Genomic DNA, 16,078 nt, shown 5'->3' with positions numbered 1-16,078 from the left:
GAAGTGTAGTCCAGTGGTTCATGGAACACCGGGCATTTTGGCTCTGGCAGGTGATCCGGTGAATTCTGGGAAGGATAGTCCAGATACTCTGCGGAGTTGCGGGCCCTTTGGCTCAGGCGGGCGGGTCTGGGGAATTCTGGGAAGTGGAGTCCAGACACTCTGGAGCAGAGGAGACTTCCGGTCTCCGAGTCTGAGGTTCCTGCTTTAATGACCGGCGTCTTGCAGGACATTTTGAACGAGCCCCTTTTGCCTGAGGCTCGCAACCACCCGATGCTCGATGATCGTCTCAGGGGAAAAGAAGCCTTGGCAAAGAGCAGAGGTTTAGAGGTGCGAGGGCGGGGAGGGTGTTTATTGTTCCCTTCAGTGGAGCCTTCTGGCGTCAGGGGGCTGTACTGGCGTCCCCGGGGGTGGGATTGAGGGTGGCCCTGTGTGCCCTGCTCTGAGGGTTTTCAGGACTTTGACCTCGCTCAGTCCGCCTCCCTACATATGCGGCCTCTTTCTCGCAGTGTGATGTGGAATGTTACTTAATGTCTCTGTACTTCCCATTGCTGTTCTTTAAAATGGTGCACCCTAACATTGTTTTGCGAATTGAAAGAGATAATACAAATGAAAGCCTTAAAGTTGTCCCTGTCACTTGGTGAGTGGTGGTCTCTTGTTTCCTGATATTTTAAAACGTTTGATATCATTTCAAAGCTATAGAAAAATTGCAAAAACAGTATGAGAAATTCTCATATACTTTTTACCCAAATTTGCCAAATGTTTACATTTTTCTTGTTTGCTTTGATACCACCAGGAAAATACCTGTAACCAGAGACTGCTGATTGATAGCGTTCTGCAACAAGGAAGCCCACATACCATGGTAATTTTGGGGTGTCTTGGTAAGAGGCATTTAGGAAGGGCTGGTTATAGGGTTTCACATACCATGGTAGATAATATTGGATATTATATTAAATAATACTGTTACCGATTACATATCAGATAGATGTGTTAAAAGAATACTAGTATTTGTAGTGTACTTACTAGATAGTGTTGGATAGCATATTGCATGGCATCATGTTATCTAATCTGCAGTTCCATATATGAACTTGTTAAATTTTTCATTTAAAGTCCTTATGACTGTCCTCTGCCCCACCCTTCACCTATTCAAAGTCCAGCTTATGCATTGTCTTTAGCTGTCATATTTCCATAGTTGTTCATTTGGAGTTTGATATTGAAGGGGGCCTGCCACTCCACACCTGTGGGTATTTATCGCAAGGTGGAGACCAGAGACTGAGAAAAGAAATAAGACACAGAGACAAAGTATAGAGGAAGAAAAGTGGGCCCGGGGGACCAGTGCTAGTCTCTGAGTTTCCTCAGTATTTATTGATCACAATCTCTACGATCTTGGCAAGGGGGATGTGGCAGGACTATAGGGTAATGGTGGGGAGAGGGTCAGCAAGAAAACATGTGAGCAAAGGACTCTGTGTCATAAATAAGTTTAAGGAAAGGTGCTGTGCCTGATTTATGTGTGACTTTACACAAACATCTCAGTGCAGTAAAGATCAGTATTGCTGCCAGCATGTCTCACCTCCAGCCATAAGGCGGTTTTCTCCTATCTCAGTAAATAGAATGTATGATCGGGTTTTACACCGAGACATTCCATTCCCAGGGACCAGCAGGAGACAGATGCCTTCCTCTTATCTCAACTGAAAAGAGGCCTTCCTCTTTCACTAATCCTCCTCAGCACAGACCCTTTATGGGTGTCGGGCTGGGGGATGGTCAGGTCTTTCCCTTCCCAGGAGGCCATATCTCAGGCTGTCTCAGTGGGGGGAAACCTTGGACAATGCCCAGGTTTTCTTGGGCAGAGGTCCCTGCGGCTTTCCACAGTGCATTGTGTCCCCAGTTACTCGAGACGGGAGAATGGCAATGACTTTTACCAAGCATGCTGCCTGCAAACACATTTTTACCAAAGCACACCCTGCAGAACCCTAAATCCATTAAACCTTAAGTCAATACAGCACATGTTTCTGCGAGCACAGGGTTGGGGCTAGGGTTACAGATTAAATTCTCAAGGCAGAAGAATTTTTCTTAGTACAGATGAAAATGGAGTTTCTTGTGTCTTCCTTTTTCTACGTAGACGCAGTAACAGCCTGATCTCTCTTTCTTTCCCCCACAGATATATTTCACATTTAGGTTCAGATTATACATTGTTGGTGGGGATTCCACAGGAGTGCTGAGATGCCCTTTTCTTTTCTTTCTTTTTCTTTTTCTTTTTTTTTGAGACAGAGTTTCGCTCTTGTCACCCCGGCTGGAGTACAATGGTGAATTAAGATGCCCCTTTCATTGTAACATAACAAGGTCCAAGTGATGCTCGTTTGTCCCTTCATTGGTGATCTCAGCTTTGTCACTGGCCAAGAAGACGTCTTTCAGATTTGTCCACTCTTATGTTACTTTTTTTTAAATTATGAAGTTTCTTATGGGAAAACACATTATTAGTGGGCATTTTCTTGTAAAGAAGAGCTTCCATTTCTCCTCTATTGGTTCATTGATGTGTTCAACTATAAATATTCTATCAATATGGACTCAGAATCCAGTCTTATTGATTCTAATGATGTATGCATTAACAGTTATTTAACTCTAGGTTTATTTTAGTTGTAGCATTCACCCATTTCAGGTGTATAAGTCAGTGATCTTTAGGAACTTTGATGTGGAGTAATCATCATCATAATTCAGCCGAGATCACTTTCAACCCCAGTTGAACTCCTCATGCCCATTTACTTTAAACCTCATTCTCACCTCAACTTTAGAACAACTACTAACCTACTTTCTATATATATTTGTCTATTCCAGACATTTCATGTAAATAGAATCATAGGGTCTGTGGGTTTTTGTGACTTGCTTCTTTCACTTACTGTAATGTTTTCAAGGTTCACGGGTGTTGCTACATGGCTCAGTGTTTCATTCCTTTACATTTCCGAATAAGATTCCATTGTGTGAATATGCCACAAATTTTCTGTCCATTTACCCATAGGAAAGCTTCTTGGTTGTGTGCAATTTGGGGTTAGTATGAATAATGCTGCTGTGAGCATTCATGTGCTAATTGAAAATATGAGTCCTTGTTGGTGGGTGACATCCCTGACCACCCTTTCATGTCTCTTTTTCTGTCTTCTTGGCACTTTCCACGCACAATTCTGCTTTCCCTTGAACTGCATCATTCAGGACTCTGCAAATTCCCTAAAGTAGGAGGAAAAATGACCACGTCCAAGGTGAGTAGGGCTTTCCTCTCTTACTGTTAAAATTCCATCTTACTACTCAGATTCTTCTGTGTTTTTCTCTGTCCTGGGAAGACTCAAGGAGAACAACAGGACTTTGAGGATCTCTTCTCGCCTGGCTAATTTTTGTATTATTAGTAGAGATGGGGTTTTATCATGTTGGTCAGGCTGGTCTCGAACTTCTGACCTCAAGTGATCTCCCCACCTCGGCCTCTGAAAGTGCTGGGATTACAGGCGTGAGCCACTGCACCCAGCCAGAAAGCCTTCATTTAAAATGTCTAGTAATACTGGGCCGTGTGCGGTGGCTCACGCCTATAATTCCAGCACTTTGGGAGGCTGAGGCAGGCAAATCACCTGAGGTCGGGAGTTCGAGACCAGTCTGACCAACATGGAGAAACCCCGACTGTACTAAAAATAGCTACTCAGTAGGCTGAAGCAGGAGAATCACTTCAAACCAGGAGGCAGAGGTTACGGTGAGCTGAGATTGGGCCATTGCACTCCAGCCTGGGCAACAAGAGTGAAACTCTATCTCAAAAAAAAAAAAAAAAAAGTCTAGTAATACTGAAGATTGGCCAGTCACTTGTGTACTGTCACTCATTTACTTCTCAGAGCAGCAGAATGAGGAGGTTCCTGTTCTCTTCTCCTAAACTCATGAAATATGAGAAACCTGCAAAAAAATCACAGAGGCAATCAAGGGTCAGGAATCTTAGCCATTCTGCTCAAGTGAAAGAGAGAGACGAGAAGAAAGAAAAATTCTCCATTGAGGGTCCGGTGACCTGTTGTGTGAGGGTCTGGAGTGCTCCCTTGAGTGATGACATCCACAGGTGGCACTGCTTCTCTTTGTCCTGCGTTGGTGTGACCTCTTCTTTTCCTGGCATCCACTCAGGTGTACTCATCGGTCCAAGTACCCAAGGACAGTGATTACCACAGCTGTTCTTAAAAATCTCTAAATTCCTCCTTATGGCACAAGATGCCTCACACATTGTTTTTTTGTTTGTTTTTTTTTTTGTTTTTGAGACAGAGTCTCACTCTGTTGCCCAGGCTGGAGTTCAGTGGCATGATCTCAGCTCACTGCAAGCTCTGCCTCCCGGGTTCACGCCGTTCTTCTGCCTCAGCCTCCCGAGTAGCTGGGGCAGAAGACAGGCGCCCACCACCACGCCCAGCTAATTTTTTTTTTTTTTTTTTGTATTTTTAGTAGAGACAGGGTTTCACCATGTTAGCCAGGATGGTCTTGATCTCCTGACCTCGTGATCCACCCGCCTGGGCCTCCCAAAGTGTTGGGATTACAGGCATAAGCCACCGCGCCCGGCCCGCCTCACACATTGTTACCAGAAGAAAATGACAACCTGGGGCAAAGATATTTAGCCCTTGGATAGTTAAGGAAGAATAAATCCACAATAAGAATCTTCTAAAAGGATAAAGAAAATAGTTCAAACAGTGGAACAAAGAACACTAAAAGGCAATTGTAAAAGAAGAAATAGAGATGGCAAAAGTGATGATATTCATTTATAATAATAAGTGAGAATAATAGGATGAATTATTCTTCCTAATCAGATTACCAAAACCATGGGAATATTTATAAACTACTCTTGGCCATGATAAGGAAAATTAGGGTACTTGTATTCTGTTGAATGATTAGAGAGTTAGGGAAAAGAGTGAGATGAAAGTATGCAATTATATGATGATAATATTAAATGTGGTTATTTTTCACATTTTAATTTTCATATGAAATTATTTTAAATGAGAGAGGAGAGTCGTTCTTACCTCTTACTACTTACTATATCATCTTTGCAGGATTGATAATGGAAAACATGTAAAAATAAATATTTATTCTTTAGTGTAGCTAAAACTAGATCATCAGTTCCCTGGAATCCTGTGGAACCCTGAAATAGATAATGGTAATAACAGTAATAAGTAATACCAGCTAATGTTCATTAAACACTTAGTCTGTGCCATAGACTTTTCAAAATACTGTATATTTCCTTGCTTAATTCTTGAAAAAACTCTGTCATATAAGAACTATTATTCACAGAGGGAACAAGGCTTGTAGGCAAACATGTCTGAGGTCACATGGTTAGAAATGGGCAGACTCTTAGGATGTGCACTGAGGCATACTGGCTTTTGATCAGGACACTAAATGCTGCAATAAGCATATGTGGTTTGTGCCTTGCAAGTGCAGAAGACACACTACATAGCTGTCTTACACCGAGTACCATGGAGCAGGTTCACTGTGCACTGTTTACCAACTCGTGTGAGTCCTGTGGGACAGAACACACTCACATGTAACAGATTACATGAAGCAGATTTATTACTACAGATTGGCAACAGGGGAGCCCAGAAGCCTGGGGTCCACTGTGAGCTGGCCATCCAGGGCTCAAGAAAACTACCTTGAGCAGATGGAATCTTGACTGCATGTGCCCCACTTGCACCAGAGCTGAGGCACCCCAGAAGGTAACCTGCCCCTGTTTATATACTTCAGGGTGCCATGACTCATGGAGAAAAACTTGAAGGACATCCTGCTTCCAGGTGAGAGAGGAACAAAGCCCAGACTGTCAAAGGCAGTTAGTTCCTCCCCATAATACTGCATTCCTAGAATAATCTACAGTTATTCTTGAGAACTGCAAGCAAGAAAGGGGAGAGAACTGAGTCTGCCCATTTCTAACCATGTGACCTCGGACATGTTTGCCTACAACTGTCCTGCAGTCCATCCCCTGATCCAGATATCCCCCTTAGCCACCTGGTCCATTTCATGTGCCCATCGACCTCCCTAGGCCTGGAGGTGTTGGTTGATCTTGTTAGGTCAGTGTAATACCTTGACTGACACAATCTCTGCCAACTTCACGGAATTATAGCTGGAATACATTCCATGGACCCCAGAGGACATGACCACAAGCAGCACGGCCAGACCTTCCTGAAGTAGCAATCCTGCCTGGGTCCCAGTTATCAAAATAAGAAGTTGCTGAAGATACCAAAGAAGAATCATTCAGGTGGCCCCAGTGTCTGAAGCTAGTGGGCCTGCTTCTGGGTTGCCTCTCATTGAGTTTTTACAATAGCTGTGTATCCAGAGAAGGCCAGAGGTGTTGGCAGTCGCAGACTCACTCCTCCCAGTAGGGCTAAAAGCACAGAATACTTAAGTTTTTTGAACCTTCCTGAGGGAGTGAAGGGATGTTGCTGGGTTCCCGAGGCAGTGGCCGTGGAAGAAGCAGTATCTATCGACCATTGTCTGTGACAGGTGTCTCACCATTTTTCATGGGAATTGACTTGTAGGTGTAGAACATAATTCTGGAAGCTAGCTACAACTCCAGGCAGGTCCCCAGTCAGCCTGGGGCACAGCTTTAGCCTTCTTGCCCAGTGGTACATCTTGGTCCCAGGGTGACATCTAAGGGCACCCCCGGCATGCCCAATGTTTAGGATCTAACAGTCTGCCAGCTTTCCAGGCATGACATTGCCAACCCTGCATCTGGGTCACACTCCAAACTACCCACAGAGAAAGCCATAAGGCTCAAGTGCATACAGCACCCATTCCCTTGTTTGGCTGTTCTGTGACCCATTTGTGGGAATGGGTACATTATCTTTTGCCATCCAGATCTCATTTTTGGCACAGTTGCATAAGGTCAGTTCCCCCCGTATGACGTTCATGCGGCCCTTACAGAGAGGAATGCCACTCATCCAGTTCTGGTTTTCATTATATGGAACATTTCTCATCCAGGTAGTCAAAGGAACATGTGCGAGCAAGCACAGTCCACTGTAGCTTTGTTGAAGTTGTATGATTCTGTTAGCTTACACCAGTTACCACTGGGCCCTCCAGCTCTCTCTCATGTGGCAGGTGCCAGGTCCTGACTTGACAAGCCAGGGTTATGGAACTGTTGGTGTGCACTGTGGCATGAAGGATGCTGGTGTGGTTTACCATGGTCAAGATGAGAGGGTCACTGTGGTTGGTGATAGAATAAATCCAGAGTAGCAGATGGAACACTTAGCCAGGTGACATGAGGTGACTGCAGCTTGAGATAACTTAAGGAATGTGCTGTGCTTCCAGGCCTCTGCTGCCACACCCTTGGGGAAACAGCAGATTAATAGCTGTTGGATAGGGGGTGGGCTGTGGTGGTGTAGCGACCCAGTTTGTCTGTCCCTGTCCTGAGGCTACTACCACTGTAGACATCCATTCCCCTGGTTCTTTGGCCCAGACCTTCCTGCCTGAGTTGTTCAGTCAGGAAGGGAGGTCATGTCCTCTACAAAAAGATATGCCTGATAGTGCCAGCCACCCAAATGGAAGGATCAGGTGTCCCCAGTACCATCAGAAGGACCCTGGTACCCCCTACAGTATTCTGTGGTCTCATTCTTCACCACTGTGGGATCCCGTAGAGGTCAGGGGATGTTCAGGGAAGCATCACCTCCAGATTAGACTCAGGAGGACCTTTGTCGGTTACTGCGATGATCTGAACCACAAACTACCAACAGCTTGTGCACTATAAAGGGAAAAAGGAAAAATAATTATTGGGAATACTGAGATTGGGGTTTCACAGCCACAGCCTCATCAACCGGCTGCCAGGTTGGGCAGATACTGACTGAATTGCTCACTGTTGCTGGGACTATTAGCAAGGTTCATTGAAACCTATATACCTGTAGCCCAGGATGCAGCATTTAGACTCCTAGGGGGCTACATACAAGTAAACTCAATGAGTTCACTAAATAAGACCACAGCACTTCTCCATCGTTGGACTTCTGATGACGCTTGGGACAATCAAGATGTGTCATTGTCAGGACACAGACTAGAATGAATGGGAATTCTATAAGTTGACCTACATCTCTGAAGATCCAGAAAAACTTTCCATTTTTCCCCTTGACCTCCTCAATGTTGCTTCTCTCCCAGTAACCCATTGGTTGTGAGATTGAGATTGCATATGTTTGATGCTGTAGGAGGCAGTGACCTTCAAGGATGTGGCTGTGTTCTTCACTGAGGAGGAGCTGGGGCTGCTGGACCTTGCCCAGAGGAAGCTGTATCGAGATGTGATGCTGGAGAACTTCAGGAACCTGCTGTCAGTGGGTGAGGACAGGCATCTTCTATAAGGGAATGTCAGGTCCCAGGAGTGGTTTTGTATCCTAGGGTGTTCAAGTTTAAGTGTGCAGTGGGAACCTAAATTTCCAGTAAGTGTTACCCTGATATTACCTAGAATATGTTGGGATTAAGCATGTGACTTTGCCTGTTTATAGGGCATCAACCATTCCACCGAGATACCTTCCACTTTCTAAGGGAGGAAAAGTTTTGGATGATGGATATAGCAACCCAAAGAGAAGGGAATTCAGGTAAGAAGCAAGCAACTGTGTGTCCTTGTTTGTGACTTCCATCTGTTTTACTTCTGTGCATGTTCAACTGCATTACCTTGTTCTAAATGGCCAAACATCTTTCCTGGATTATTATAACCTCCTTCCAGCTGGTGGCCCTGCTCTGTGCCTTCCCACCCTGACATCTGTTCTCCTCATGGCGGCTAAAGTGATCCTTAGGACATGGATGTCAGATTGTCATTCCTCAGCTTAAGAGCCATTCTGGCTTATTTTTATGAAAGCCTCTTTAAGTGGCTTCTAGAAACCCCTGTGGTCTACTCTTCATTCTTCACTGCCTCTTCACTACATCTCCCATACTCTCCCTCTTTCTGTATCTTTTCTGGCCACCTTGTCATCCCTCTTGTTTCTCCATCCTGCCAAGTACACTGTGTCACCTGTTGCTGGTACCCAGTGACCATGAACTTAGATGATTACATAAGAAGCATTTATTATTTCTCTGTTCTTTAGGCCTGAAGTGTAACACATCTCACTGGACAAAAATCAGGCTGTCTTAGGGTTTTGTTCCTTTCTGGATGTTCATGGAGAGAAGCCTTCATTTGTTTTACCAGTCCCTAGACACCGTCCACACTCCTTGGCTCTAGTTTCCATTCTTCCATCTTTGAAGGCAGCTACATTGCATCCTTGACCATTCTTCCAGAGTCACTCTTCCTCTGCCACTCTTCTTATGCCTATGTCTTCCACCTTTCAGGTCCCTTGTGATTGTATTCATCACTCCTGCATGATCCAAGTTGACTTTCCTACTTTCTGCTTAGCTGATAAGTGACCTCAATGACATCTGCAGCCTTAATCTGCCTTGCTGTGTAATGTTTCAGATTCATAGGTACTGAAGGTTGGATGTAGACATCTTTCAGGAGCAATTATGTTCCCTACTACAGAAGCTTCTGCCTCAGAGCCCTCACTTGCTTTTGTCTCTGACTGGAATCCTCTGTCCCCACAAAACTTACTGACCCCCTCCCTTAGTTTATGCAGGTCTCTGCTGAGTTTTACTATCATGGGAGAGGTCATCTTCAAGCACCCTATTGAAAATACCATCCTATCTTTACTTGGCCTGCAAGTATTGTGTGTCATATGCTTTTGTTTACTGGTAGATCACTTATTCCCTTTCAAATATAATCTCTACAAGGTGTTTATCTGTTTGTTTATGACTGTATTTTCAGTGCCTAGAATAGTTCTAGTACATGGAGGGATCTATAAATATTTGGTATCCTGATGAATGAATTAATGGATGGGGGTACTTCACTGCCTGTAGGAATCATGGAGCTACCTGATAAGTAATACATGAACCAGAGTGAATGAAATGTATTAGTCCCTTGGAAGCCATAGGGATTTGATTTCAGGACCCCACATGGATACCGAAAGCCAGAGATGTTCAAGTTCCTGATATATGTGGAGTATTTGCCTATAACCTATGTACATCCTCCCATATACTTTGAATCATGTCTAGACCAGTTATAATACCAAATGCAATGCCTACCTGTCACTTCATTCACAAGGATTCAATATAGGACTCAGTTTGTGAGAAATTCCAGTTTTGCTCTTTGGAACTGAAATTTTTTTCCCTAAATAATTTTTAAGCACCATTGGTTGAATCCATGGGTGCCAAACCCATGGATATGGAGGGCTGATTATATATTGCGGAACAGTTTTTTTTTTTTTCTCTGTGGATGACTTATCCATTTTCAACTTTCTTAGGTTTCCTTGACATGACTGGTTTTATGTGTGTGCAGTTGACCCATGTCCTGTGGAAACTTCTAAGCATAGCATTTTTTTCATGACCACGCTGAGTAATATGCCTTCCCTGGGACCTACCGTGGAGCCTTCCATAGGGAGCACATTTATATCTGGGAAGAAAGTCTTTTCGAATGAGGATTTCCAGCTATATTTCCTTTGAAAGATTCACCCATTTGCAGCCCATTTGCCTTCTCCAAAGTCGGCCTGCACTTCACTGCCCCCAGGTTCCTCCTTCCTTCCCTTAGAGGGGGAAGAATGAGGATGAGAGGATGCAAGTTATGTAGCTGAATGTTGACTCTGTTTCTGGTCATCTTTCTTCAAAAATGTGTATATTTCCCTCATCTTTATATTATGCAAATTTAATTGTCAAAAAGTTAAAAGGATACAGATTTTACAGGCTTTTTATTTATTTTTATAGATTTAGTGCTATATTTTGAACTGGTAAATGGTATGACCTGGAAGGAATTGGGGAATTACCTTCTCAAAATAGAAAGATCCTGAGAGACCTTCCCTTCTCCTTAAAGACCTCTTATTTATAAGTCATATATCCCTGTACTGATGAGAGGATTGTTCCTTTGACCGTCTTTGTGGGTGGAAACCGCAGGGTTTGTCTCACGCAGCCCTCCACTGTCCACTCCTTGCGGGAGAGAGTGTGCAAGCGAGCGAGTGCCAGAACTGGAGCAAATGAATGCTGGAATGGGCTGGCCACTCCTCTCTGGCGGGGCAGGCTCTGTGCATGCCCCACAGCAGTGTCCAAGCATGTTACAACACGTGCTGTTTCAGCTCTGCCATCTGGGGATGGCCAAGTGCCAGCCAGCTCAGTGGAACTTCAGGGTAGCTGCCCGCAGCTGTGTTCTTGTCCAGCATCCAGGAAGAACCAGGTCACACGAACTGTGTGAAAGGTGATGAATGCAGAAGACTTATTGAGCAGTAGGTGGCTCTCAGCAGAAAAGGAGGCTGGAAAGGGGATGGGAAGGTGATCTGTTTCTGAAGCCAGGCCATTTGTGGCTAGACCACTTTCCAAAGCCACACCTTCTGAAGTTAGCCACATCTATCCATAGTTTCCGACACTCAGTTGCTGCTCTGCTTACTGCTCAGCAACTTGTATCCTTGCTACTCAGCTGCTTGTGTTGCTCTGCCAGCTGAAATCTTTTATGGGCACAGGATAGTGGCAGGCAGGCCAAAAAAGCAACATTTGGGCAGAAAAATGGGGTCATCTGTTTCCACTTAGGGCGGAGGTTCTAGGCTTAAAGGTGGAGTTTGGCCAGGAGCCCAGCCCTTCTTTGTCACCACTATACACTAATAGGTATCCACTTACCTGTTAATATTTTCCAAGATTCAACTTTTGGAACTTAACTCTCCATCAGAAAAATTTACCTGTTTCAGGACTTGGTAATATCCTGACAAAGTTTTGAACATTTTGTGAGCATGAACCATAGTAAGAAACACCTCTTTCAGTATAAGCTGGACATTTTTCATGCATGTAGATGTATGTGAGTGAAATGTCAGATGTAGCTGACATTTCATGTAACAATAGCTTTCCTGCTTGTCTCCACGTTGTGATAATTTTCATTCTGATTCCTTTCTATAAATGTCTATTGCAGGTTTTAACTTTATTTCAGCTCACTGATGTGTAGTCTTGAATATGAAAACAGTTATAAAGGCCAGTTTACCTACATTATAGGCTTTCTTTTCATTCCAAGTGATTCTTCACATCATTGATTGTCTGATCAAGAGCATCCTCCTTTGTGGACCCCTGGAAGGACAGCCTTTCTGATTCCCCTCAGAACTGCAGTTGTCTGTCCCTGTGCTCTTTCAGATAACCAAGTTACTATCCATATCAAAACAGAAAAATAAGATTAAGTATTTTATATGTCATGCAAAATTCTTGTACAGGAATACTTTGGATTTGTAGATATAAACACTCTAAGGTGTTTGATGTTTAGTATCATGGAGAGTTAAACTAAAAAGTTTAATGGGACATTTTCCAGAGAACTGCTCTCACTTCACTCCAAGTGCAAATTCAGGAGTTTTTCAAAACTACCTTCACTTTCAATAATTTCCTAGAAAGACTCTCAGAACTCACTGGATGCATTTATTCTCACAGTTACTGACATTTACAGGGAAAAGATGCATATTATAGTTAGCCAGGGGGAAAAACCAAATAAGGCAGAGTCCAGTGAAGCACCAAATGTGGATCTCCTATTGTATTCTCACAGTAGAGTGGGGCATGTTACATACCCAAAATTAGGATGTGACTTAGACACAGGGAACTATCAGTCAGGGAAAGTCAACTGAGTGCTGGGATCAGAGTAATTATTGGGGCTCCATTACACAGCCATAATTGGTTAGTTGATTCTTGTGTGGTTAGTCTTTTGGTCCACTGGTTCCCTGTGACCTAAAGTCCCACATTAAATCACACTGTTATTTTTTCTGACATGGGGAATGCCACCTGCCATTTCTCATCCCCCAAAGCTGTGGCTAGTCAGAACCCTAAATTATATTATTTCACTATCAAGAGTTACCCAAGATTTGCCCCAAGCAAACAGAGAGACATTCCTCAGGCGTGCCCCTTCAAGATCCTACAGATTACCTCTCAGATACTGAGGACAAAGTCCCGACCTCTTTTTAGTTAGGTTAACTTCTTTTCTTATTTTTAAAAATGTTTTTTAAGCCACCTCGTACAGAAAGGAAGGTTAACTTCTTTATAAGGAAATACAATATACAGGCAAATATACAAAGTATTTATTATGTTACTGCTTTCCCTTAGAGCTCATTTTGATTCATATTTCATTATGTACATAATAGTTTAGTAATGTATCATGTAAGATTTCAGACTGAGTTGGAAATTTTAAAAATAGTAACAGGTTAAATGTATGTGTCATATTAATTTTTTATTTCTATCAAGGATTTTATATTTGAGATGTGGTATGGTTCTTTCTTTCTCCTTTTCCTTTTCCTTTTCTTTTCCTTTCCTTTCCTTCTTTTTTTGAGACAGAGTCTCACTCTGTTGCCCAGGCTGGAGTGTAGTGGCACAATCTCGGCTCACTGTAACCTGTGCCTCCTGGGTTCAATCAATTCTCCTGCCTCAGTCTCCCAAGTATCTGGGATTATAAGTGTGTGCCACTATACCTGGCTGATTTTTATATTTTTGGTAGAGACAGCGTTTCACTATGTTGGTCAGGCTGGTCCTGAACTCCTGACCTCAAGTGATCCACAGGCCTCAACCTCCCAAAGTGCTTCAGCCTCCCAAAGTGCTGGGATTATGGGTGTGAGCCACCGTGCCCAGCGACATGGTATGGTTTTAGATTGCTCTCATGCAAACCAGAAACCAGGGTGCACTTGGAAAACAAAAACTGAATATTCATTGAAGTTTCCTACCATGTCCTAAGTGTGATCTCTTAAAAACACTGAACAGGGCATAGCTTGTCCTGATCTCTTAATTTTGTATTCTGATAGGAGGCAAGATCCAACCTGAGATGAAGACTGTTCAAGAAGCAGGACCACATGAAGGGTTGTCCTGCCAGCAGATCTGGAAAGAAATTGCAAGTGATTTAACCAGGCCTCAAGACTCTACCATAAATAGTTCTCAGTTCTTTGAACAGGGTGATGCCCACTCCCAGGTTGAGGAAGGACTATCTATAATGCATACAGGACAGAAACCTTCTGATCGTGGGAAGTGTAAACAATCCTTCAGTGATGTTTCCATCTTTGATCTTCCTCAGCAAATACACTCAACAGAGAAGTGTCATTCCCATGATGAGTGTGGAAAAAGCTTCTGTTACATCTCAGCACTTCATATTCATCAGAGAGTCCACCTGGGAGAGAAACTCTTTAAGTGTGACGTGTGTGGTAAGGAATTCAGTCAGAGTTTACATCTGCAAACACATCAGAGAGTCCACACTGGGGAGAAACCTTTCAAATGTGAACAATGTGGGAGAGGCTTCAGAAGTAGATCAGCACTTACAGTTCATTGCAAATTACACATGGGAGAGAAACATTATAATTGTGAGGCATGTGGGAGGGCTTTCATTCATGATTTCCAGCTTCAGAAACATCAGAGAATTCACACAGGGGAGAAGCCATTCAAATGTGAGATATGTAGTATGAGCTTCAGTCTTAGGTCAAGTCTTAATAGGCATTGTGTGGTCCACACAGGAAAGAAACCAGCCAACACTGGGGAGTATGGAAAAGGCTTCATCGGTAGGCTGGATTTGTGTAAGCATCAGACGATCCACACAGGAGAGAAACCATATAATTGTAAAGAATGTGGGAAGAGCTTCAGACGGTCCTCATATCTTTTGATACATCAGCGAGTCCACACTGGAGAAAAGCCATACAAATGTGACAAGTGTGGGAAGAGCTACATTACTAAGTCAGGTCTTGACTTGCACCATAGAGCCCACACAGGAGAGAGACCTTATAACTGTGATGACTGTGGGAAGAGCTTTAGACAGGCCTCAAGTATTTTGAATCATAAGAGACTCCACTGCCGGAAAAAACCATTCAAATGTGAGGACTGTGGAAAGAAGCTTGTACACCGGTCATACCGTAAAGACCAACCAAGAGACCACAGTGGAGAAAATCCATCCAAATGTGAGGACTGTGGGAAGCGCTACAAAAGGCGCTTGAATCTTGATATAATTTTATCATTATTTTTAAATGACACATAAGTGTTGTACATATTTAAGGGGAAAAATTTGATATTTAAATATACGTATATGATGTATAATGATCAAATCAGTGTAATTAGCATATTTATCACCTCAAACAATGATCTCTTCGTGTTGGGAAAAATAAAAATTCGTTGTTCTAGCAATTTGAAAATACATCGTTGTTGATGATAGTCACCTTTAGTGCTGCAGAACAGTAGAACTTCTTCCTCCTATCTACCTGTACTTTTGTATCCTTTAGCCAACCTTTGGCCATCCCACCTACCCCTACCCTTCCCTGCCTCTAGAGCCATTGTTCTCACTACTTCTATGAAATCAGCTTTTTTTTAGTTTCCACATATGAGTAAGGACAGTTGGTATTTATCTTTCTTTGCTTGGGTTATATTGTTTAACATAATGTCCTCCAGAGCTCATCCATGTTGCCACAAGTGACACAATTTTGTTTCTTTGTTATATCCAAAGAGTATTTCATTGTGTGTGTGTGTATGTGTATGTATATGCCACCTTTTCTTCATCTATTGATGGACACTTAGGTGGGTTCTGTATCTTGGCTATTGTGAGTAGTGCTGCAGTGAGCATGGGAGTGCAGATATCTCCTCGGCATACTGATTTCCTTTCCTTTGGATATACCCAGTAGTGCGATTGCTACATCACCGGAAATATTAGGCCTCAGAGGCTTCACACATGAGAGAAACCATGGAAGTGTGGGAGGATGGTATGTGCTTCGTTCAGACTTTAACTCTTCAACTTCATCAGTGTCCACACTGGAAAGAAACCTTAGTAGTGTGATGTGTGTAATAAAGCCTCTACTCAGTCTCACTACAGTCTCATGTGAGAGTTCACAAAGGAGAGAAACATTAAAAATAAGAGGCATGTGGTAAGTGTGAGTTCATATCTTGGCATTTATCACAGAATCAATGCTGGTGAGTTTTCATCTGGTCTTATGGGAGGTAAAACATTTGTTTAAAGTTAGTGTTTCAGCCATAGCTCAGCATACCCCAGTGGTCATGGGACTGTCATAGCAGAGAATGCTTGTAAGTCGTGCTGCAGGGTTTCAAACAGAAGTTTGACAATTAGTTA

General features: G+C 43.2%; 1 protein-coding gene across 1 annotated transcript; it reads left to right on the top strand.

The window, feature by feature from the left end:
- Positions 1-206: 206 nt before the first annotated feature.
- LOC111525206 (zinc finger protein 223-like) lies at positions 207-15,138 on the top strand. Its single transcript, XM_023190452.1, has 6 exons — positions 207-327; positions 794-859; positions 8,169-8,295; positions 8,463-8,555; positions 13,785-14,177; positions 14,484-15,138. The coding sequence occupies exons 1-6, from the start codon at positions 208-210 to the stop codon at positions 14,996-14,998; spliced, it is 1,314 nt and encodes a 437-aa protein (XP_023046220.1). The 5' UTR covers position 207; the 3' UTR covers positions 14,999-15,138.
- Positions 15,139-16,078: the final 940 nt, after the last annotated feature.

This window comes from Piliocolobus tephrosceles, chromosome 21 (genome assembly GCF_002776525.5).
Source record: "Piliocolobus tephrosceles isolate RC106 chromosome 21, ASM277652v3, whole genome shotgun sequence".
In the NCBI taxonomy this organism is placed as follows: Eukaryota; Metazoa; Chordata; class Mammalia; order Primates; family Cercopithecidae; genus Piliocolobus; species Piliocolobus tephrosceles.
Note: the sequence above shows the minus strand (reverse complement) of the source record. Positions and strands in the feature narration are given on the sequence as shown.